The 21907-nt window shown below is 50.9% G+C and overlaps 3 protein-coding genes across 8 annotated transcripts in view; 1 reads left to right on the top strand and 2 right to left on the bottom strand.

The window, feature by feature from the left end:
• Positions 1-1616: 1616 nt before the first annotated feature.
• On the bottom strand, positions 1617-7615 carry LOC137844935 (zinc finger protein RFP-like). Of its 3 annotated transcripts, none has more exons than XM_068661665.1 (7): positions 7285-7615; positions 5212-5307; positions 4769-4996; positions 4577-4599; positions 3901-4016; positions 3227-3286; positions 1617-2968 (listed from the first exon to the last, which is right to left on the bottom strand). In XM_068661665.1, exons 1-7 carry the CDS (start codon positions 7552-7554, stop codon positions 2457-2459), a joined length of 1305 nt encoding a protein of 434 aa, XP_068517766.1. In that variant the 5' UTR covers positions 7555-7615; the 3' UTR covers positions 1617-2456. The 3 variants fall into 3 exon arrangements, with proteins under 3 accessions (XP_068517766.1, XP_068517767.1, XP_068517768.1); XM_068661666.1 differs by lacking the exon at positions 7285-7615 and adding an exon at positions 6415-7264; XM_068661667.1 differs by lacking the exon at positions 7285-7615 and adding an exon at positions 5765-6369.
• Positions 7616-7951: 336 nt separating this feature from the next.
• LOC137844934 (butyrophilin subfamily 1 member A1-like) lies at positions 7952-14611 on the top strand. Its single transcript, XM_068661664.1, has 7 exons — positions 7952-8244; positions 8358-8447; positions 9215-9562; positions 9770-10048; positions 10489-10587; positions 11611-11643; positions 13003-14611. The coding sequence occupies exons 2-7, from the start codon at positions 8363-8365 to the stop codon at positions 13521-13523; spliced, it is 1365 nt and encodes a 454-aa protein (XP_068517765.1). The 5' UTR covers positions 7952-8244; positions 8358-8362; the 3' UTR covers positions 13524-14611.
• Positions 14612-15740: 1129 nt separating this feature from the next.
• Positions 15741-21907, bottom strand: part of MARCHF2 (membrane associated ring-CH-type finger 2) — a 33697-nt gene continuing 27530 nt past the window's right edge. For all 4 annotated transcript variants that reach the window (XM_068661668.1, XM_068661669.1, XM_068661670.1 and 1 more), the window contains 2 exons: positions 21418-21627; positions 15741-18855 (listed from right to left, as the gene is read on the bottom strand). In XM_068661668.1, coding sequence (XP_068517769.1) covers positions 18697-18855; positions 21418-21627 — 369 coding nt within the window. In that variant the 3' untranslated portion in view covers positions 15741-18696. The remainder of the gene's footprint in view (positions 18856-21417; positions 21628-21907) is intronic.

The following is a 21907-nucleotide window of genomic DNA, read 5'->3' as shown; positions in this document are numbered from 1 at the left end:
CACCTGAGAGCTGCAAAGGTGATGGGACATGGGCCTAATTTTACAAGACTGATTAGCTGCAGGTGTACAGCAACCAACACTGCGATGTGGGGTCCAATCTGTGACTGCATCTCATCCAAAAGGATTGTGGCTGGGAAGGAATTACTGGTAACTCTCTTGATGATGCACGGCGCTAGGGTGGGATTCATGAGCCACAGACCTGTAGGAAATGGCAGGTGGCTCTTCCATAGGATGGGAAATCAAATCCTGGCAAGCTAAGACAGCAGCTTCCAACTTTGAAACATCCAGCTGTGACTTTATTTGAATGTACCTTCTGCCTTCAATCTCTTTTGAGATCATGGCAGTTTTTTGAGCCTTGGTCTACCAGCCTGTTGTGCAGACAGCAGATACATAAACTTATGTTACCACGGATAAAGCTGGAAAAGCGGACCCTGGGCACAGATGCTAAACCAGACAAGTCTCTCCCCATCATCTGCAGGGTCTGGAGGAGCACAAGTCCTGTTCTGCTTCATGGGCAGAGTTTGAGCTGCCCTATCCTGCCTGTGGGACACTGCAGCCTGTGTATGCGTGTACTTGGTAGGGAAGGGTGGGAGGGGATGAAGGTAGGGATAAGGGAAGGAATAGCAGAGCCCAAAGTGATGTCAACCCATTCCAGCATCTTCTCCCTTTCCGAGATCTTTCTGGGGCATGGTGTTCAAAGGACATGCTTGTCCCCACAATCAGGGACCTTGTTTTGTCCTCGTCTGCTATCTCCTCCTCTTAGGAGAAGAGGAGGCTGCGGTGGCAGCAAGGCATGGGCAGCAGCATTGGTGTCCCTAAGCTACTCCAGTAGCTGGGAAGACTCGTGGCACGAGGTCAGGCAGAGTTGTCCTGCCTCAAGAGTAAGGGGATGGGCTCACCAACCTCTGGCACTGCACAGGGAGAGGTGACACCCCATTGCACCCGGGCACCTTTGGAACAGAAGTCCAGCAAAGCAACCATCCAAGGAACCGACTCCGAAAGCAGGGGCAACTCCTGCCCCTGGCAGGGCACAGAGGAGGAGCCAACCCTGGGAGGAAAGGACGGGGTCTCCCTGCAGCCTCCCAGCACATCCTCAGTTCCTGGTGCCAAAGCTGATGTTGTGCCCACGTTGTGCTCACCTCTGCCAGGGACCATGGCTCTGCGTTTCCACAAGCACATCAGAGGGAAAGCGAGAGCCTTCAGGTGGTACAAGAAGGCAGCCTGGTGTGAGCGTGGGGAGAGCTGGAAGCAAACCCCACAGCAGCAGCGCTGACAAATCCAGGTCACCGTGGGCATCTGCAAGCCAGCAGGGCATCCGACCACGGGGCAGGTAGGAGGGGGGGCTTCACCTGCAAAGCCTCCAGAGCAAGCTATGACTTTCACAAGTGCTTTTTTCACAAACTGTATTAAAAGTCCACAGCTGTTTTTGTTTGTAGCATTGCTCCCTTTTGCCTTTCTTTGAATTTCATTCCTCCTGCAGGCTCCAGCACCCAACCTCCCTTTTGCATGTCAGCTCTTTGAACAGGAACTGATGGAGCTAAAGCATTTAAAGCCCTTTGAATCTGCCAGTAAGGTTTTCTGGGATGTGATTTAGCTGCATGTTTGTTTGACCAGCATTTGAACTTCAATTATTTATTGGTTATTTGTATAACTTTGTTTTATTCGTGATTATTTATATTTTTAGTTTCTACCATGCAACACCATAAATCCCAGCACTGCTACAAATCTGCAAGTCTCTAAACAGCAATTCCTCTAGTTTGTTCCTACACTTCAGCAAATTCCTGGTAGTAGTTCCGTGGTTGGAAAATATCTAAACCTCTAAATTTTCCTTCCAAAAGCCCATCACAACCAGGGAAACAAATCAAGTAGTCAAACACTGAAGAATTATCAGGTACATTAATACGTTGAGAAGCAGTGATTATAATTCAACTGATTAAATTATTTTGAAAAGTAAATCCTACTCACACCTCCCATAGAAATGAATGTTGACTTGTGGTTTCGTGAGCTAAGAGAATGAAATCAGGCCCACCACAGGGACAACACATGGAGGCTGACTGGGCTTCAGGGCTGAAGAGCAAGTGTCACCCCATGGCTAGGTGGGCTGTTGAGCAAGTTTTTATCCTCCTTACCCATCTACTTATCTCCTCAAGGAAAAGTATACCATCAGTAGCTACTCCAATGCCACTGCTATGCCCCTCATTCCCCCTCGAGGCCTCCATAAATAAAATCTCCCCAGAAATTGTCATTCTTCACCAAGAGCCCTTCTCCACTGGAGAAGCCCACGGACCTCTGCTCCAGAGAGGCTCTCCATGGGCAGGCAGATGAGTTCAACTGCCTTTGAGGATCACGGTAGGAGGCTTGCTAATGGGCAGGAGTCCAAAGGGCTAGCGAGATGGGGGTACAGAGGCCAGCGTGGCCACAGTGCAGCCTCCTAAGAGGACCGCGCTTCCTCAGCCTCACAGTTTGAGCTGGGACCCCTTCCCCACCCACAACCAGGGGTAGATTCGCTTTCCTGAAAACGTGGCTTGCAGGAAAGTGAAAATTGTAGCCTCGTTGTCTGCATTGACAAACGTCACCCGCCCCTCTGCATGGTTCAGACAGACCCGCACCCTGCGGGGGACCATGCTGGGGAGGAAAGGGGTGGGAGTGGGGGAAGTCAGAGCCTGGAACTTCTCCTTGTACTGCCCCACTGCCCAGATCCCACCCACGGGGTTCATGTCAATCGGTCCCTTCCTCCTCACAGACTCCAGGGCCACCCCCACAGCCCAGCAGGACCCATGGCCCACCTCCACCTCCCAGCACGGTCGCCCTGAGTTGAATCCCTCGCAGCCCAGCACGCATGGCCATGGGTCAAACCGCTTCGTGCTGTCAGGCCGGTGTTGCTGCGTGGCTCCCTGCATCACACTCTTCCCATCTTCTGATAAGATGAGCCGTGACTGAGCTGTGTCTGGATCCAGAGTCACGTTCACTGCAGAAGAGAGGTCAGGTCAAAGCACTGGGGGTAGAGACCAGTCCTGGGGAAGAGTTTCACCATGCTGGGGACAAGTTTGGTCCTATTTGGAAGGAAAACAGGCAATACCTTTCTTCCAGAACATGCTGATCTCAAAGTGAAGAGCAGCTCTGCACCCTAAGCCAAGCTACGCAAAGATTCACTGCGTCCCCCCAAATGGCTGTTGAATCCCTTGCAAACAGGGTTAATGTTAGGAGGCTCCCCAGCACAACTCACCTTTTGTGTACAGGCCCTGTGACTCTTCCCCTTCCTCCCTCAGAGCAGTTGTTGAAGCATCTGAAAGGGAAATGGAGCCCAGAGATCAACTCTGACATCTGGATAATAATGCCAATACTGGGAGCTGCTCTGGGGAGACCAGCTCCAGGGAGCAAGCAGAGATGCTACACCCCCCTTTCCCAGCACATGCACTACTTGCTCTGCTCACCTCCTTCTCCAGTTGGAGTAGGAAAGGAGGACCTAAAGCAGCAGGACCAAAAATGTTTGGTGCTACCTAGTATGAAGTGGACACTGACATACTGCAGTACATCCAGAGGGTCACCAGGATGGTTTGGGCTGGACAAGATGAAGTATGGGGAACCACTGAGAACTGGGTTTGTTCAGCCTTAAGAAAAGTAAAGGAAAGAACTTTTTGATGCCTATAGCTATTTAATGGGAGAGCAGGGGCAGGCTCTTCTTGGTGCTGCACAGTGATAAGGACAAGAGGCAGCAAATACAACTTGGAATGTGAAATTCTTGCTAGATGCACTAAAAAAAATAAAAAAATAAAAAATAAAGGGGGAAGGGAAGGGAAGGATATTCAGCTTTATCTCCCTTCTGCAGGGCATTGCCCACCCCCTTCTTTCCACCCCTGGGGCATTTCTCTGATCTCCTCTGGGATCCCTTCCTTGTACCTTGGAGTTTTCTTGCTGTCTCTTCTAGCTCAGGAGGTTTTTTTGAGCAGACACCAGCTGCCTTTTCCAGATTTTGGCTCGTCCACTCCTTTTGCTGGAATTTTCCCTTCTCGCACCTGGAGATGTACAAGCCACAGCATTTATCTTCCTCCTTCAACTCAATCTCCTGTTAATGCCAGTTGCTAGAGACCTTTTTCTAGCTGAACGGCTCTGATGCTGGATCCGTTACCTCCAGAAAATTCATTCCAACTCAGCTCTACACAATACAGTGAGAAAAGAGACAGCAGGTTTCATTGGCTAGGCCACTGCTCCGTCCTGATGCTCTAACTGCTGATTCAGTTCCTATTATCAGTGCTGGTGTCCTCAGTCACTCTGTCCCTTCAGAGCAAACCTACATTTGCTCTGGTCTCTGTGCCTTCGTATCACCAAACATTGGTCATGGAGAAGACAGCCAGGCTCGCAACCAGAGACCTTAGAAATGAAACGTCCTCTGCAAGTGCTTCCTCAAGAATTGACCTTGTTGTCAGAGCCATACCACTTCATCAACTTCTGCAAAACTGAAATATGAACATTTTTGGGGCATCCCTGGCACATGAGGAATCCGTCTTTGTTTTGGGGCAGGAATCTTTGCACCCCCAAAGTCATATTGTGATATACAGGAGAAAAAGGTACGTACCTGCCCAGAATGTCACCAGCATCCTAGATGGGAGAAAGACAGAAGCAGCTTAATGCTATTTATCCCGTACACAATCCTCACATTCCTGTCACACCAGCATCTACGTAAAATTAGCCTGCTGTGTGTTTCCAGTCTGCTGGTACCTCAGATGCCGTTTGTTAAGACAGTGATGGTGTTTCTAGTAGACCTCACCTGTGGGAACTCACATCCTGAGAGCTGAGACTCCTCCTTCTCCCTGATCAGGCCATCCAGATGAAAAATCCTCTTAGACAATTTATCAGCCTTTTCCTTCACTCTCGTTTCAATTTGCCTCTCCAGCTCTCCCAACCGAGCCATCAGCAGGCACTCTTGTTCCTCCAGGCATTGGTGCAGCTGCTTGAATTCAGACGCAATCTTCTGCCTCTCTGCTTTTACTTTGTCCTTTATAAGCAGAAACAATCCTCTCAAAGTGGTATGGGACCACAAAGAGTAATTAAAAGGTGGGTTGGGCAGTAGTGAAAAGTTATCTTTTACTTTCCTGATGTGCATATTTTGCACCAACAGCTGGACACAGTGATTTCATCTCCAAGGGCCAAGAATCAATTTTTCCCCACCCTTCCCAAATAAATTTCCTTCAGGTAGCCCCGTGCACCTACCAGATAGCCCTGGCAGGTACATCGCTCCTTCTTTAGCTGTTCCTCCAGCTCTCCTCTCTCTCTCCTGAGGCTCTCTAGCTCAGACTGGTTTTGCTCCTGGAGGGAGAGAATTCCTTTAGGTGCTCCCCACCACATATGCATATGCCTTGCATCCAGAAAACAGCTTATTCCCTGGGGTGAACATACACAGCCTCTGGCACCGAGTCAGCCTCATTTCCTGCTTGAACAACCAAGAGGATGGCTCTCAAAGCAGAACTGGGCAGCAAAAGGCAATGTCATGTCCCTGCCACCCCACAAAGCAACTCCCTCAGAGTTTAGGGTTCGACATGCATGTTAGGGGCAGGCTAAGTGTAGGCATGGTGCTGTCAAGTACCATTTTGCAAGTGTATGGAACTGAGGACTGTAAGGGTACGTGGTAGGACAGCACCTGCTCCTTTATGGGTATCTGGTCAAGGACCTTTTCAATGCAAAAAGGGGACAATAAGAAAAGCAGGAAGCCATAAGCAAGAACATGCAGAGAGACAAATCTAAGAGACAAAGACTGGGAACAAACCTGGTCAGTCATAAACATATGGGCTGCTCAGAAAGGGCAGGTAAACCACAACTTAGCAGCTAATGAGGGTGCTGCCCTGAGGGCACAGGGTGCTCACAGGTGTGGGAATGAGCAAACTAATGAGGGAGCTGCAGGGAGAAGGCGAGGAGCAGGCAGAAAAGGATATAAAAGGGGCCAGCTGCATGTACCACAGGGCTGGCTGGTGCACTGGCCTGAGTGAGCTCTGCACGTGATCGCTGCAGTCTGTCCTGTCTTCTAATTAAACCCTTTAAGTTATTAAATCTGCATAACCACAGTGTCTGTCCTGAGTGTGCGAGTGCTAAGGACCAAGTGCCAGCTACTGGGGCAACTGGCATGGGTGGGTTTGGTGCCAGCTGCTGCAGTTGGATGGGGTGTAGGTGCCCCAGGGCTGCGGTGGCAGCTGCTGGAGTGTGTGTGTGTTGGGGGGGGTCTCAGCCACCAGTACTGGTGTGGAAACAGCGTGTGTCCCCAAAACCAGCTCACAGGGGGATCAGTATGAGTCCCCAGGCAGGGCACCAGCTGCTGGGCAGGCAGGTGCTGGGCCAGTGCTGTGCAGGTAGCGGTGGCCGCATCCCTTAGCAGGGACCATAAGGAAAGGAGAAGCTGTGCATGGGATTCCTGCCTCTTACCGTGGGGATGGGGGGAAGGACATGCTGGTTGCTAAGCATTTTGCTCCTTCTTTAAAGAAAATAAGCAACTTCTGTGCAGTCCAAATCTCCCACTAGAGGAAGTCTGGACCCCCAGTGAAGCTGTGCTTCTGCACAAATCCTGGATGTCTAAGGAACACCAGAGAGGAAAGAGATATCTAAACTTAAATAATCATATAGATTTAGTAATTGCAGCAACAGCTTTGTGGGAGGAAGACAGCCAAATGCAAAGCACGGAGCAATAAAAAATTCCCTTGGAGTGAGAAGCCACAAATCAATAGAATATTAAAGGTTATTATAACCACTGCCACCACCCTGGTCTGGGAGACAGCAACACACCGAGGGGCACCGGAGAGCCCACGGGGGCAGTAAATGGTTAACAACACATATGCCAACCATCTACCAGAGTCCTGAGGACAGACTTCCATTACGAAAACTTGGTAAGCGTTTAGGGAAGGTGAAAAGAAGCGAAGAGAGAAGGTGCAGTCACGGGGTGAACTTGCAGGGAGCGTGGCCTTTTGCCGACAGATTGCAAAGCTCAGAGGCATGTAGCTGTAAAATCATAATTTGCAAGCGATGTGTGAGAAAGCTGTGAGCAGAACGAACCCCAGAATGGCTGAGGTTGGAGGTGATCTCTGGAGATCTCCTGGCCCAAACCCTGCGCCGAGCAGAACCCCATAGCGCAGGAGGGTGTCCAGGCGGGTGCTGGCTATCTCCTGAGGAGGCTCCGCAGCCTCCCTGGGCAAGACCCACACAACATGGCCCGAGCCCTGGCCACACAGTCTCTGACAGAGCCCGGGCACCAAAGCGGGTACCGGGGGTGCTCCAGAGGCCTCCCTGGCTCCCCCTCACCTGGCGGGGCTCCACGGTCTGGCCAAGCCGCCTGAGCCCGGCCGCGATGTTGCCCAGCTGCCGGTTGGGCCTCAGGCTGCGGCTGGGCAGGGCCTGGCGGCACTGGGGGCAAGAGGGAGCCCCAGTGGATCTCGCCCAGCACAGGCCGATGCAGGCCTGGCAGAAGTTGTGCCCGCAGTCCAGCATCACCGGGCTGCGGAACAGATCCAAGCAGATGGCGCAGGTCGCCTCTTCCTGCAGCTCCGCCGCCGCCTCGCTGCCGCCTGCCATGGCCGCGGGGCCCAGGGTGCGGCTCCCGGCTTGGCTCTGGGGCTCTTTCGCTTTCAGAACCGGGAGGGGAGCTCGGGGAGGCAGCGGCGCCTCACAGCTGCGAGATCCCGACGGCTGTGGGACCTCCCCTCCGTGCCTTCGGGACACTCCTGTGACTTCGGGACCCCCCTCCTGGCTTTGGGACCCCCCCCATCCCTTCAAGACCCTCCGGTGCCTTCGGGACCCTCCGGTGCCTTTGGGACCCCACTCGTGGCTTCGGGACCCCTCCGTTCCTTTGGGACCCTCCTGTTGCTTTGGGACCCCTCTGTGCCTTCAGGACCCCTCCCCCTCGTGGCTTTGGGACCCTCCCCCGTGACTTCGGGACCCTCTGGTGACTTCAGGACCCACCTGTGGCTTTGGGACAAGGCAGGTGCAGGGTCCCCGGGCTGCAGGGTGTCCCCCCCCCCCGAGCTGCAGGTGCCCCAGTGGCTGTGGGACTCCTCGGGGGGCTCTGGGGCACCACTGGCACCAGCCCCGGCTGTGGGACCCCCCGTGGCTGCAAAGCCAGGAGGGGGAATGCAGCCCCCAGCTCTCCTTCCAGCCTGCCCTAATCTAAACTGAAGATAAAAAGGAAGTGTTTTGATCTGGCTCACTGTAACCCAGAAGAAGCCCAGCTGTCCTGAGCAAGATTTTCCTCTATCGGTCACCCAGGTAACACTTTCCAACACCCTTTTCTACAGACTGTCTCCCATTTTTTTGTGTTCCTTCTACATCTGAGTTACCCTCAGCATTTTTTTCCCTCCTGCCCTTTTCCTCCTTTATAGGTCATATGTTGGCAGAGATGCATTTTCTTTCGTTTTTCCATTCCTTTGTTACGTGCGTCATGATGCTCCTCACTCACAAGCCAGGGACAGGTAGGACTCTGCCCATTTCGGATCAGCTTTGTGCTTCCCCCCCTGCTTCCCACCCAATGTGGTGGCTCAGGGTCCTAGGGAGAGATTGCTTTCAGCCCAGATTAACTCCAGGACTAAATCTTTGGCTCGCTTTTTGATGTGCCTCCCCATTTATTTTGAGCTCAGGCAGGTGGCTGGATATATTCAAGTAGCAGAAGTGCCAAGAATATTTGCATGAGTCTGCATGCCTGTCAGGGATGTTTTGTAAGGGATTAAAGTTATTAAAACTGTTTGCCTTGCCTCTTCAATCAGCTCCTTCTTCCACCAAGCAAATGCTTGGACCACTTGTCTGTATGCAGTGGTCAGGCCAGGTGGTAGAGTGAGTTACTGAGCAAAAAGCCTTTCACTGAAACAGTTTATCACCTCCCCATGAAAACCAGGGCAGGCATACAAGCAAAACTATCCCAGTGTCCTCCAAATATCTTCCATGCCAGGGGTCAATCTCTTTGTTTTAATCCACAAGAATGTGGGGGTCAGGACAGCATTGTGTTCCTGGACGGTGACAAAAGAGGAAGACCCTGCTGAGATGCTGGGTGAGGTGGCACAGGTTTCCTCAGTGGGGGACTTGACTACAGCCCCCTCCTGAATCCATGGATCTCAGGTGGTCAGCAAATCCGTAGTGGCTAAAGTCAAGGTCCAGCCCTGCATTCTCTAACATCTTCCCCCTCTTTGGAGGTTTGTCCTAACTAATCTTTTCTCTCCCCCTCCACCCCGGTGCCATTCCCCAGATGGGTTTGCAGTGCCAGCACCCAGTCACCCTGTCCTTGCTGCTGTGGGGGAGGCTGCTGTGCTGCCCTGCTGCCCTGACCTGGGGGCGAGCGCTCGGCCCTCAGAGGTGAGCTGGCTCCGGATGCCGCACTCGTCACTTGTGCATCACTACAGCGAGCAGAAGGGCCAGGACAGGGAGCAGACTCCGGAGTACCGAGGCAGGACAGAACTGCTGATGCACCGCATCCGCCAGGGCTGCATGGATTTGAGACTTTCTGCTGTCCAACCCTCTGATGAGGGGCAGTACACCTGCTTGGTTCGTCGTGGCGTCAGCTACAGAGAAGCTCAGCTGGAACTGAAGGTGACAGGTTCGTCAGACACATGTGCTTCTGAAATCTAAAGGATACCTGTAGGTTAATACTGGCTTGGGATAAGATGGAAAAGCTTATTCTTCAAGTCTGCCCTGCACAAAATAGTTGCAACTCCCCATTGGCGGTTTCTGGAATCTAAAACTAGATCTTAGATTTTGAAAACATGAATAGCTTAACCCAATTTTTCTTTTAATGTCATCCTAGCCATGGGGTCTGCTCCTCATATCTCCATGGAGAATATCCAAGGAGGCACCAGAATTGTGTGTCGATCATCTGGTTGGTACCCAGAGCCCCAGGTCCTGTGGAGAGATTCCAGCCATCAGCACATACCTTCAGAGGCTGAAAACCGATCCCGGGATGCAAGGGGCCTCTTTGAAGCACAGAGCACCCTCCTTGTCGTGGGAAGTACTCCAAAGGACTTGTCCTGTGTGGTGAGGAACACGTACCTCAACGAAGAAAAGGAAACTGCTTTTCAAACGTCAGGTTAGTTGCCCCAGTGCAGGCATGGTGAGACTGGAGGAAAGCTGGGCTTCTGAACAGGTTGATGCCCTGGATCCTCTTGTCGGGAATTTTGTGTTTTGGAAGGTGAGAAAGAGGTTTAATTGGTTCCTTTTTGCTGTGCAAAGAAAAAATATCAGCTCTTTGGTGCCTGAATAATTCCAGCATTTTGGTGAGAAATACAATAATTTAAATTTAAATTCAGCTCTCTTCTGGTGCACGAGGTGTCTTTGCATTGTGGGGCCATTGCAAGTTAAGAAGTGGAACAGATTTTGTACATTTACCTTGGTGTACCATAAACAGGATCTCCTGTTTGCTTTGATATGTACTACGATCTGCTAGTGATGGGCTTGCAGCCATCCCTCTTACTGTTCCCAGAAAAAAAAAAAAAAAAAAAGTAAACTTGGGATTTTTTTTGTTCCTAGACTTTTTACAAGGAGCTTCTCCAGGCATGGTTGTTCCAAGTGTGATCCTGACAGTGTTTGGTGTCATTGGCTTCATTGCTTACCTGTTGAAGATCAAAGGTAAAAGTTTCCCCAGGTTGCAAGAGAGGAGAATCTGGGTTATTGCAAAGAAACTGCCCTTTAGCAAACACATCCAGGTAGGGTGAGCAGGATCATGGGCTGCTCCTTGTCAAGTGGAGGAAAATGCTGAATGGAGGAGACAGGAATTGAGCTTTCTTTTCCTGGATGCATGAAACTCATGGAGTGGAAAGAGTGAAAGGGAAAAATAGGGACAAGAACGAGGAAAACAAGAGATGTACAGCTAAATTTTATCTGATACTCTGCTAGTCTCTGCAGGATCTCCCTCCATTTCATAGAATCACAGAATCATTCAGGTTGGAAAAGACCTCCAAGATCCTCTAGTCCAACCTTTAATGTAGTATTTAAGTTCATTACTAAACCATGCTAAGTTCTACATCTATACATCTTTTGAAAACTTCAGGGATGGTGACTCAGCCACTTCCTGGGCAGCCTGTTCCAGTGCTACACAACCTTTTTGGTAAAGAAATGTTTCCTAACATACAACCTAAACCTCCCCTGGCACAACTTGAAGCCATTTCTCTTCACTTGGAGCTTGGGAGAAGAGCCCGATCCCCACCTCACTATAGCCTCTTTTAAGGCATCTCACCAGGTTTACACATGCTCTGGAGGAAATACTACTAATTTAGTGACTCAGAGAAGAGATGAATGCAGAAGCTAGGCTCTCCTCTTTTATCATGCATATATTTACTGCCCTGAATTCAGTGGAGTTTGATCACAGATGCCCATTGTAAGAAACAGGAACTATAAATAGCTCTGTGTGTTTGTTTTTGCTGCAGTTTAACTTGTTTTTCTGGAGAGACAAAGTCTGGTCAGGGTAATTCAAGAGGCAAGGAGGAAATGCATATGAATAGAGAGGTAAACTCAGTGTGTAGCCCAAGACATTCTGAATCCACCTTTGCCTTATAGTTGCCCATTGGTTTGGTGACATAGCTATAAACTAGTCCAGAGGAAACCAAGTTTTGTTTGTGTCACTTCTCATTTGCATCTTTTTTTAATTTTCAGGGTGGAAGAGATTTGCAGACAAACTAGGAAAAGGTAATTTAAGAGCATCTTCAAGGGCGGCCCCTGTTACATTGGTTCAAAAACCACAATCCCAATTTCCCTACCCAACTCTTCTCATCTTTTGCTTTACTCCTCCCCACCAGCTGCAAAGGGAAGACTCGTGGCTCAAAGAATAGGATGGCTGAACTCTGTCTAATTTCCAAGTACCCATGAAGGGAATCAAAAAAAAAAAAAAAAAAAAAGTCAAGTGAATAAGAGTCTGGGAGACAGTGTAATGAAAACATAGCCTTGAGAGTTCTGCACAGGCAAAGAGAGATGGTTGGGAGCCAGAGCAGGAAGTGGTGGATGCAGATACAAGCAGTTTTACCTACTGCAAGGTATCACGGAGAGGAAAAAGGGGAAGAAAGTAGACTCAAAGTGAGAATAGCTAGAAAGGTGTGGTTGTACTTTGGCTTATGTAAAAGAGTCAGTGGTGGTTCAGTTATGCGATTCTAAGATCCATTTGCAGCACTACAATGCAGCGTTGTGCCAAGCCCTCAAAGTCCATCCTCGAGTTCCTCTTTTTTTGGCAGAGATGATTATACATTGATTATGGGATGGCCCTTCTTCCCTGAAGTAATCTGCTCAACCAGAAGCCCAAATGGGGAGGGAGGCTTTTGTTTGTCTCTCCTCTCAGGGGGTCACCATTTCCTTGCCCCCTCTTCTTGCTGTGTGCTTTTCCTTTCTTTTCCTCCCTTTGTCTTTTCTTGCTTGTTCTTGCTTCTAGCTTGTCATTCAGGAGGTGCTCGGTGTTGGACATCCTTCCTAGCCAAGGCAGCTGGATTGTGAGTTCCTCACCTGTTTCTCACCCAGCTAAACGACTGTCACAGCGATACTCATGTTGCTCACACTCTTCTCTTTGCTCTTCTTTCTCACAGAGAAACAGAAACTTGACCACAGAACTGAGCAAGCTTAACCTTCTGAATAGATGGTGTCTCCTGCACCTCTCCCAGCTTTAATTGCATTCCTTCTTTCCACTTTTCACCATTTACCCTCTTTCTTTCAGCATCCACTGGGTTAAGTGTACAACCTCCTGGCCTCCTTTCTGGTCTTCTATCACGCCCAGCAATGCTGTTTATGTTGTCAAACTTCAGTTTTCTGGGAAAACGTGAGGTGGAGGAGAAATGACCACTCTGAAACCCAGTCCCCTGAGTGCTGTTCAGCACAGACAGTGCAGTGACAGAAAGAGAATGACCTCACTGGCATTTTGCTGTGGGTCAGAGTCTTCTTCCCAGTCTGGGTGCATCCTAGCAGCAGGGTTCATTCCCTGGTGGGGTTCTTCCCCACCACTGCCACCACCACCATCCCAATCTCTACCCTAAGCCACTAATCAGGTCTCTCTCTCTCTCCTAGCAAACATGACTCTGGATCCAGACACTGCTCACCCCTGGCTGCTCCTCTCAAAGGATGGTAAAGGCGTGAGATGGGGAGAAGAGTGGCAAAAGCGGCCTGAAGGACCAGAGAGGTTTGATACGTGGTGTTGTGTGCTGGGCTACGAGGGCTTCACTTCTGGGCAGCACACCTGGGAGGTCACCGTGGACAGTGCAAAGAGCTGGGGCGTGGGACTTGCCAGGGCCTCTCTGCAGAGGAAGGGACGGATCCCACTCAGCCCCCAGGGGGGGCTCTGGGCTGTGGTGAAGCTGGACAAAGTTTTTCGGGCTCTGACGTCCCCTAAATGCACCCCACTGCCACTGACCTGCATCCCAAGAAGGATGCGCGTTTTTCTGGATTATGAAAAGGGTCAAGTAGCCTTTTCAAATGCTGATACAGATGTCCCCATCTTCACTTTCCTGCCAGCATCATTCAAGGGAGAGAGAATCCACCTTTGGCTCTGGGTATGGGATAAAGAATCCTGGCTCAGGTTGTCTCCCTGAAGCATAGCCCTTAGAGAACCTGTATTAGTTTAGCCTTGCCTCTACATTTCTGAAGACTTCCTACTGAATTAATTTGTGAACTGGGGGGTCAATGTTTTAGGATGGCTTTGTTGAACAGCAGGCTAACAGGTGAGCAGGGGTCAAAAGGTGACAGGCAGCTTAGAGAAAGGGTTTCCCTCTTGGGAGGGCAGTAGTCCATGCTGAGCCTTGCTCGCAGTTCTTCCACGTGTTGTGTGACAGCTGGGTGGTCCTAAAGCAATTCCTACTGGCTGGTGCTTGTTTTTTTGAAGGTGCACAGACAATGTGTTCCTATGAATGGAAAGAGATGATGAGAAAGCTTGAGCTTTATTCACAGCTGTCCACCTGCATGACATTTTAGGCCAGGCTCTCATCTTTTGGCACACAACAGCAAGATTACGAGACCAGAACTCAGAGTTCCATGACCACCACTCAGCACCTTTGCCTTGGTTTTGCAGCTTGTTGGAAATGTCCTGTGCCAGAATAACCACCAACCTCAGGATGTGGTGGCTCCACACATCCCTTTTTTCCAGCAGGTTAGCTGTTGTCTGAGGTCAACCCACCACAGTCCTTTTTGGCACCACTCAACGTGGGGCTTGAAGAAGTCTTGGGAGAAACAAAGGTGTGGTTTTTGCAGTAGAAGGTGTTTTTGCAGTGGAAAATTCCACTAACCATGCATACTCAAAAATGATTGTGTGGCATAGCAGTGGGGAGTATGTTAAGCAGATAAGGGGATGGTCCCACTGTCCCAAAATAAGGAGTTTAGCTAAGGAAAACAGGATGAGCAGTATGAAGTCAGTAAATACAAAAATCACGGACCCTCTAGTCACAAGAGAAGAAGGAAAAAAAAGGAAAAGGAGGAATTAACAGTTGGTCAAATCAAATTGTACACATACGGTATAGAAGTGCGTCGAGTACGTTGTGAACCTGTGGTACTCAGCCAACGAGGAAACGGGAGAAACCAGGTGTTGGGTAATAGGGAATATAAGGTTATAATAAAATTTTACTGTGTGCTCCTGCTTGCAGGACTCCCGCCGTTGCAATCATGAATAAAATAGCTTCATGGAAGATCCTGTCTGAAGAAAATTATTGAGCATTTTTTCTCACATTATTTTGCCTCTAGGGTTCAAGAGGAGGCTCGTAGGGCAGTCTAGAATGCCCTTGAAGGCCTCTAGGACATCCTAAAGGACACTGGGTGTCACTGGGAGGCATTCAGGAGCTAGAGGGCACTGGGTGGCCCTGGTAGACCTGCAGAGGATCTAGAGTGCAGGGGAGGACCACAGGAGGCTTCAAGTGTGCACGAGAGTGCACTAGAGAGCCCTATGAGGCCTCCAGAGGGCTCTAGATTCCAGGAAATGTCCTTATTTTGCCTCCAGGTTACAAGAGGAGGCTCATAGGGTGTCCTATAGTGCCCTGGGAGGCCTCTAGGGCATCCCTGAGGATACCCGGTGTCACCAGAAGGCTTTTGTACACATTGGTGCTAACCCTAACCCTGACACTTTTTTGTGTCAGGGTTAGGGTTACGGCTGTCGGCCCCTCTGTTGTTAGCTAGCCAAGTGGCCTCTGGTGGATTTATGTCCCAGTGTTTCCACACCCCAGCACCCAGTGCTCGTAACATAGTCTTTAACAGTCCATTGTACCTCTCAGCCTTCCCAGAGGCTTGCGGGTGATAAGAGATGTGATACACCCACGTTCTCAAAGAGAGAAGGCGCAGAGTCCTGTTGCGTGTGGGATTGCAAAAAGGCTCCCCAAGGGAGTTCAGGTCTACCCAAAGGCTTCTGTTGGAGCACTTTCTGATGGGAGAATTTGGCAAGGGACATGTTTTTTTGGGTCATACTTAGAGTTAGGGTTATAGATGTTTTTTTCGGAAAGAGAAAGTGCAGAGTCAGAGCCTCCCTGGGGCTGCATTGCAGGGTCACCAGGACCGAACTGTGCAGCCCCATGCCCATCCTGGTGAGGCCGTAAGGAGCCTCTTGTCCCAGAACTCACCTCACTTGGCTCACACGAGGCAAGTTTCTGTGCACAGACAAAACAAAAGCCCTGGGATTTGTCCAGCTTCGGCTCCAACACAAAACCTTCTGCCGGCTCTCCTGGAGGCAGTTAAGGAAAGCTGCCTTGGGAAGGCAGCATACACGGCTCGTTATCACAGAGATAGCCTGGGCCCTCCCGTCTCCTCCAGTAACAACACAACAGCCCAAAGTTTGTCTCACTTTTATTTACATAATTGCACAGCCCGTTTCCCCATGACACTGGAATGTGGCGGGTCAGAGACACTGATTTCCCACATTCACAAGCTGAACATCTCCTCTGGGAAGGAGGAGAAGAACTCAAAGAGTCACTATTGGGTTTTGCAGGGGCACATGCAACAACTCCAATTATTGGCAACTACAATAAAGACAATGAAGCAGAGTGAAACCATGGCCGTGCAGCAGCACAGGGCCAGGTCCCATCTGCCCCAGCCAGGGACTTCTGGCTTTCACAGTTGCATATTTGGATCAACAGTGGGTTTCCTAGCCGGAACACTGGCTCCTTTAAGTCCTTACTATGGGAACGTGGTGTGGGAGTGCACATCCTTACATACCTGCCAGAACTAGATGCGTTGGAAGACAAAGCTCCTGGGAGGCAGCCAGGGCTGGGAAGGTTAAACCAGATCCCCAGATTTTTGTTGCAGCGGGAATGTCTCGGTGACACGGGTTTTGTTAGGCCAGGCTGAGTGCAGGGGTACCTAGGACAAGGCAGGGTGATGCTGCGGTGCCCACTGCCAAGGGAAAGGAGGCAGCACCCACGTTGGATCTGCAGCTCCCTTCCCGCAGTGCAGCCAGCAGAGCTGGGGGCAGAGGGCCCACTGCATGGCCTCGGTGCACAGACAAATCTCCACGCAGGGGGAGCAGCAGGCAGGAGCTGGGGGCAGCAGGAACAGTTGATTTGAAGTGAGCACTGGTAGGATGCTGAGGCTGGACTGAAGAGGCCTCCTCACTGCAAGCCTCCAGGAGCACTCGGGGCCAAGCCCCCACTTCGTGACAGCTGAAAGGCAGGGAAGGTGCCCGGGGTAAGCAGCAGAAGGGAACAGGCCAGACAGGGCCTAGCAGAGAGAGGGGAACAGAGACACACAGCCCGGCTGTGCCACAGCATTCAGCCTGTGATCCAACGAGACCCTCGTGCTCAGAGCACAGACCTGCCCACAGCTGCACAGGTGTTGCTGCAGGATGTGCTGGGGTACCACTGAGCCACATGAATAACCATGGGACAGGAGATAAAAGGAGGAAAGCAGACACAGAGCCAGCCCTGGGGTTGGAGCAATCCTATTCAGAGAGAGAGGATACTGGCTACTGCTGCTCGTGTCCACCAGGGACTTCCAGCCTAGGGTCAGGAAGAAAAAAAAAAAAAAAAAAGAAAAAAAAGCAACAACAAAAAAACATCAACCAAGGAACAGGGGCACACAAGGAAAAATATCCAGCTTTGCAGCTAGAAGGAAGCAGGAACAGCACGTGGTGCTGCGAATTCAAGAAATTACAGGCCTCAGTCTTGCAGGGCATCAACTGACCCACTTGGGATCAGGAAAGGAACTGAGGGACATGCTCTGTGACCACCCACTGCAAAGACACCCTTGGAGCCTGCCTCCTCCCTGCTTTCTACCCTCACTGCTGCGGGACCAGGAGCTGTCTCATGCTTGAGCAGCTGCACTCAGCAGAGCAGTGCCAATGCTGGCATCCTTACGGTCTGTTCTGCAAGCAGGGCTCGGGAGAGCACAGCACCAAACACAGACATCGCCTGGCACAGCAGTGAGGAGCTGGAGAGGCACGGACTAACACCAAGCTCAGGAAGAGGGAGAGACTCTGCTATGTGCTAGAGACCTGCAGCAGATTGGCCACTCTGGGGCAGAGGGGTTTGGGAGCTGGGCATGCTGGAAATGCAGGAGGATGAAGGAGGAGGAGGAAAGCCAGCCCTGCAAGGAAAGGGACCCGGAGCCTGCACGCCTCTGGGAACCAGTCAACTTGGGGTGTTTCGCCAGAGGACACGTAATGGGCAGGCAGCGAGTTCAGGGATGAACCAAATGACAGCAGCTCCTCTGCTGCCAAGGAATGTGCAAATAAAGCGCACAGAGACAGCCGAGATGTCCTGCCGAGAGCTGCAGAGCATGGCCTGTCCCTGGAAGGTATGTGGATAACTGACACTACAAGAGGTCCAGCCTCAAGATTGTGTAAGGACGTCAGCAAAAACAGAGACTCCTATTCTCAGCTTTTGGGGTTGGGAAAGAGCCTTTCTGAACCCTTTAAAAGCAAAAGGCAACGGTGGGTTTAGCTAGGATGAGCCGTCATTTCCCACCCTCAGATCCTCCATCTATCTACCTTTGTCAGACAAGCCAAGAGCTGAGCGCATCTGAGTCCTGGGGATGAGCCAGGATCTGCAGGGAAAGCATTTTGTGAGATCACGTCTGCACAGGAACAGATTTTCCGCTTTTGAAACTTATTTTGAAATCCTCAAAATTACAGTACTTTACAATACAAAATGTCTCCATTCAGTATTATGTCATTTTACTCCTTCTGGGATTATAATAATTATTAAAAACACATAACTTTCTAGAAAGCACAGAAACACCACGAAAGAGACCAAAGAGTAACGGGAAAGGCTGCTGCAATATTATCAAAACCAATTTAGTGCAAAGGAGAAGGGACTTTCGAGAACGGTCAATGAAAAGTGTTCTTTATACGCTCATTTAGAGAAAAGGCATAGATTTAACCTCTGAATGAGATCAGGCTGCCAGCTTCTATACTGAAGCTTAGAACATCAACACAAAAGGACTGAAACACAATATTCATGGCCATTAAAAAATAATATTATATATAGATATATATATATATATGTGAGAGATTTTCCACGTACGGTATTTAGTTATAGCAAAGTGTCCCTGCAGACAGGCGTGTTCCGCCATCTGGCTCTTTTGGGCCGTTTCACACGACAGACCTTTATCCTCTGTGTTTGCCATCGTACGAAGTACATGCCGACCGCCAAGTCCCTTTGGGTGGGACGACTGCTCCCCAGTGCTTCCATGGCTGCTGCGCTCCCTGCACGCGTGGGGGAGACCCGGCCCCTTCTGCTTCTGCTGGCCCCGGGGGGGGGCCGCCCTCACCCTGGCCGCGGGCGCAGCCACGGCTCAGACGGTGGTTTCGTCCGCGGTCTTCTTCAGGAGCTTGGCGGAGAGCAGGGAGTGGGGCACGGGGTGAGGGCTCCGCGAGGCCGGGATCATCAGGCGGACTTTCTGGTTGGTCCTTCGCCACTCCGAGTACAGCTGGCAGTGGTAGCGGAACGAGACCTGGCGGGCAACAAGGCTGGTTACAGGAGGGAAGACACAGAAAGCATCCACCCCGTGCAGCCTCTGCCCAATTCTTGTCCCACCAGCACCCCCCTGACGAGGGAGGCAGCCCTGACCCCAAAACGGTTTAGGGTATTCCATCACCCAAGCCTCTAATGAGGAATAAATTAATTTGTGCTAACAGAAGATGTATAAGCTTGGTGCAGCCAAAGAAGCTTTCTGGGCAGCAGCAGGATGGGGCTGGAGGTGCCTGCAGCAGCCTGGCCCAGGGGCAGGAGCTGGCCCTGCAGTTTCGGAGCAGCCCTGCAAGGGGGAGCTTCGAGCTGCACTTCCCGCATGGGCTGCGCCTCTCGCCGTGCCCTTCTGCAATCACAAACCCCACCACAGACTTTCTCACAGCTCCTGCCAATTCCTTAGCTTTGAAATTAAATGTTTCTAGATCATTTTATTTTTTCGAGGGAGGAATAAAAGCAGCATGTATTTCCCTGCTGTCTGTTTTCCTAGAAATTGTGGCAAAGAAAATTAAATACTGAATCCAGTCAGCCACTCATCAGAACCAAACTTTCTCATTTTGTAAAAGAAATGTGTCATTTTGCTGACAAGTAGGAAGAACCAGGAAGCAGATCGGGCAAGGAAACATCAGCACTCCCATTGCTTTTGTATAAGACTGAGACATCTGCTGTGAGAGGCAGAGCTGCGCCACAGCATTGGGGTGATCCAGCCCACTGATCTGTGCTCCCCTTCTGCCTGCAGTAGAGGTACAACTGTGGGAATAAGGTTGTTTGCTTATAAACAAGAAGCAAATGGATCTTGCAGTCTTCAGAGAGCATGCAAACGAGGAGCTAAGTAATGCAAACCTCACGGAAAGACCCTGCTCCACAGGAAGGAGCTGCAAGCTCGGCCGTGGCATCTCTTGCAATCCTCACGCTGATTACAGCACATCACCACCGACCGTGTACCAGCCCTGTGGGTCACACAGCCCGCACAGAGGAACTGCAGCTGAGTACAGTAAAGCTGAATAAAGGGGCTCCACTTAACATCCCTCCCTGTTCAAGGAAGTGGGAAGTGCAGCAGAAGCAGAGCAACTTGAGTCATGACGCATGATATCACTGGAAACATTTTTCCGTTTCCTCCAGATTTGGGGCAGCACCAGACTAGTCCCAGGACAGAGAAGACGGAAGCACTTCCTCTTAAAATTTCCAATTTTAGTTTGGCTTTCTACAGAAGTGAACCTTATGCAGCCAGAGCTTTTCTTTCACAGCTCCCTGCGCATTGCTATCTCTGTGTGTTTCGACAGCAGCACGTGTCCCACCAAAGGGAAGGCTGAAGCCCCCCAGCTCACCCTTCCTTGGCACCAGGATCTGCATGGGATTAGTTGCAAGGAATGTCCTAACCCCAGAGAAAGCTCCGTTTCTGAGAAATCAGAGCATCAGATGGCAGGCAGGTGGGCTGGGGCATTTTTACTGACTGCAGAACTGCCATCTTCTAGGGTCCCACCGCTTCTCCCCCAGCGACTGCACCCCTTCCCTTCCCAAAACGGTGCAAGTGGCTGGAGAAGGGTACTGAGCACATGCAGGGCTGAGAGGAGGAGAGCTGAAATGAGATTCAAACCCAGAAACCCACCTGATAACAGAACGTGAAAGAACTGAACTGGGAACAGAGGGAGGGGCCCAGCTGGGAGCGCTCACAGATACGTGCTGCACCACCACCGTGTGTTTGCTTTCCTGCTATTCTGGCCCTGCTCCAAGCTGTAAGCTCCTGGCTGCCTAGTTCAGCATGTCCAGAAGGAAGTACAGCGAGGCATCTGCGGGAAGCCCTTTCCCAGCGTGGAGCAGTTAAACATCCAGGCAGCACCGAGTGCAAGTTCCCACTGGTCCCCAGCGCCTCCAGCCCCAGCAGTGCAGCTGTAAAGCAGCGGTGGTGGGCCAGGGCAGGCTGGCCTCAGCTCAGGGTCCCATTCTGAAAATCTGGTGTGAGAAGTCAGAGGTCTCACTGAGCTGGAGCATTCCTTGCACACACCCTTCCATGTTAACAATGCTTTTAAAATATTTTTGCAGGGATTTGTTCAGCTGTGGGCCACAAAGCGTGGAGGGATGTGATGGCAGATTCTGAAGGGACCAAACATTTTCCAGATTTTACTTTTCTCTAAGCCACATGGGTGCCAAGATTGTGCTTCTGCTCTTTCTTGAAAATAGGAACAGGCACAGCAGCTGGAACAGCCAGCTCCAGGCCTCCCCACCCAGCCTCAGCCGCGCTTGGGCCCGCCTGTGCCTGGGCACACTACACCCTGGGGAACGTGACTCCCATGTCAATCTGGAAAGGAGATCACTAGGAAGTGGTTTCTCATTCCCAGACAGCTCATTTTTTTAAGTGACAACTTTAACAGCTTCCATTTAAAGATAATTAAATGGACGTTCAAGAGAAAGAGCCCAAGGTTTTCTCACGAGGGGAGTCGCGCGGGCCCAGCTGCACCGCAGCAGCGTGAGCCAAGACTTCAGCCTCACATTTTGAACAAGAACAAGGCCCCCGGGAGCAGCGAGCAGAGCCCTCTTCCACACTTACCAGCGTCCAAAGGACGTAGATTGTAAAAAGTGCTATAGTTAGTGCTATGAGTCCAATGGCCTCCAGTCGGCTGTTGAACTGCAAATGATCCTGGGCTCCACGAAGACACAGCCAGCCGGAGATTGCTGCCAGAGGAGTGATGAACAGGAAACACACCATGTCACAGAAAAGGGTCCTCTTCTCATTGCGGGGACCAGGATCCTTCAGCCACTGCGGGAAGGAAGGTGAGAAGGGCATCAGCAGCACGCAGGGCACACAGGGGGCTGCTGCACCAGGAAGCTCTCACACGCTCTCTGCAGCCCGTATGTACCCGCTGCATCCACTTAACTCACATAAACCATCACAAAAATAGGGCTAGAGCACATCAAGTACATTTTTAATAACCATCAAGGGAAAGGCAAGAGACAGCTGAAGAATACGTGGGAGGGAGGACGGCAGAAAACACAGGAGCAGGCTGGGCTCTGCACTGGAAGAGAAGGCAGCAGGTAGC

The sequence above is a fragment of the Anas acuta genome, chromosome 26 (genome assembly GCF_963932015.1).
Source record: "Anas acuta chromosome 26, bAnaAcu1.1, whole genome shotgun sequence".
Taxonomy (NCBI): domain Eukaryota; kingdom Metazoa; phylum Chordata; class Aves; order Anseriformes; family Anatidae; genus Anas; species Anas acuta.
The sequence above is the reverse complement of the archived record's forward strand: the minus strand, read 5'-3'. Positions and strand labels throughout refer to the sequence as shown.

Coding starts and splice junctions, on each gene's coding strand:
- LOC137844934 (XM_068661664.1), top strand. CDS start 8,363: ATGTTGGCAGAGATGCATTTTCTTTCGTTTTTCCATTCCTTTGTTACG. Junction 8,448..9,214: donor CACTCACAAGCCAGGGACAG/GTAGGACTCTGC, acceptor GCCATTCCCCAG/ATGGGTTTGCAGTGCCAGCA. Junction 10,588..11,610: donor TTACCTGTTGAAGATCAAAG/GTAAAAGTTTCC, acceptor TTTAATTTTCAG/GGTGGAAGAGATTTGCAGAC.
- LOC137844935 (XM_068661665.1), bottom strand. CDS start 7,554: ATGGCAGGCGGCAGCGAGGCGGCGGCGGAGCTGCAGGAAGAGGCGACC. Junction 4,997..5,211: donor GTACCTGCCAGGGCTATCTG/GTAGGTGCACGG, acceptor CTGCTTATAAAG/GACAAAGTAAAAGCAGAGAG. Junction 3,287..3,900: donor GACAGCAAGAAAACTCCAAG/GTACAAGGAAGG, acceptor TTTCCCTTTCAG/ATGCTTCAACAACTGCTCTG.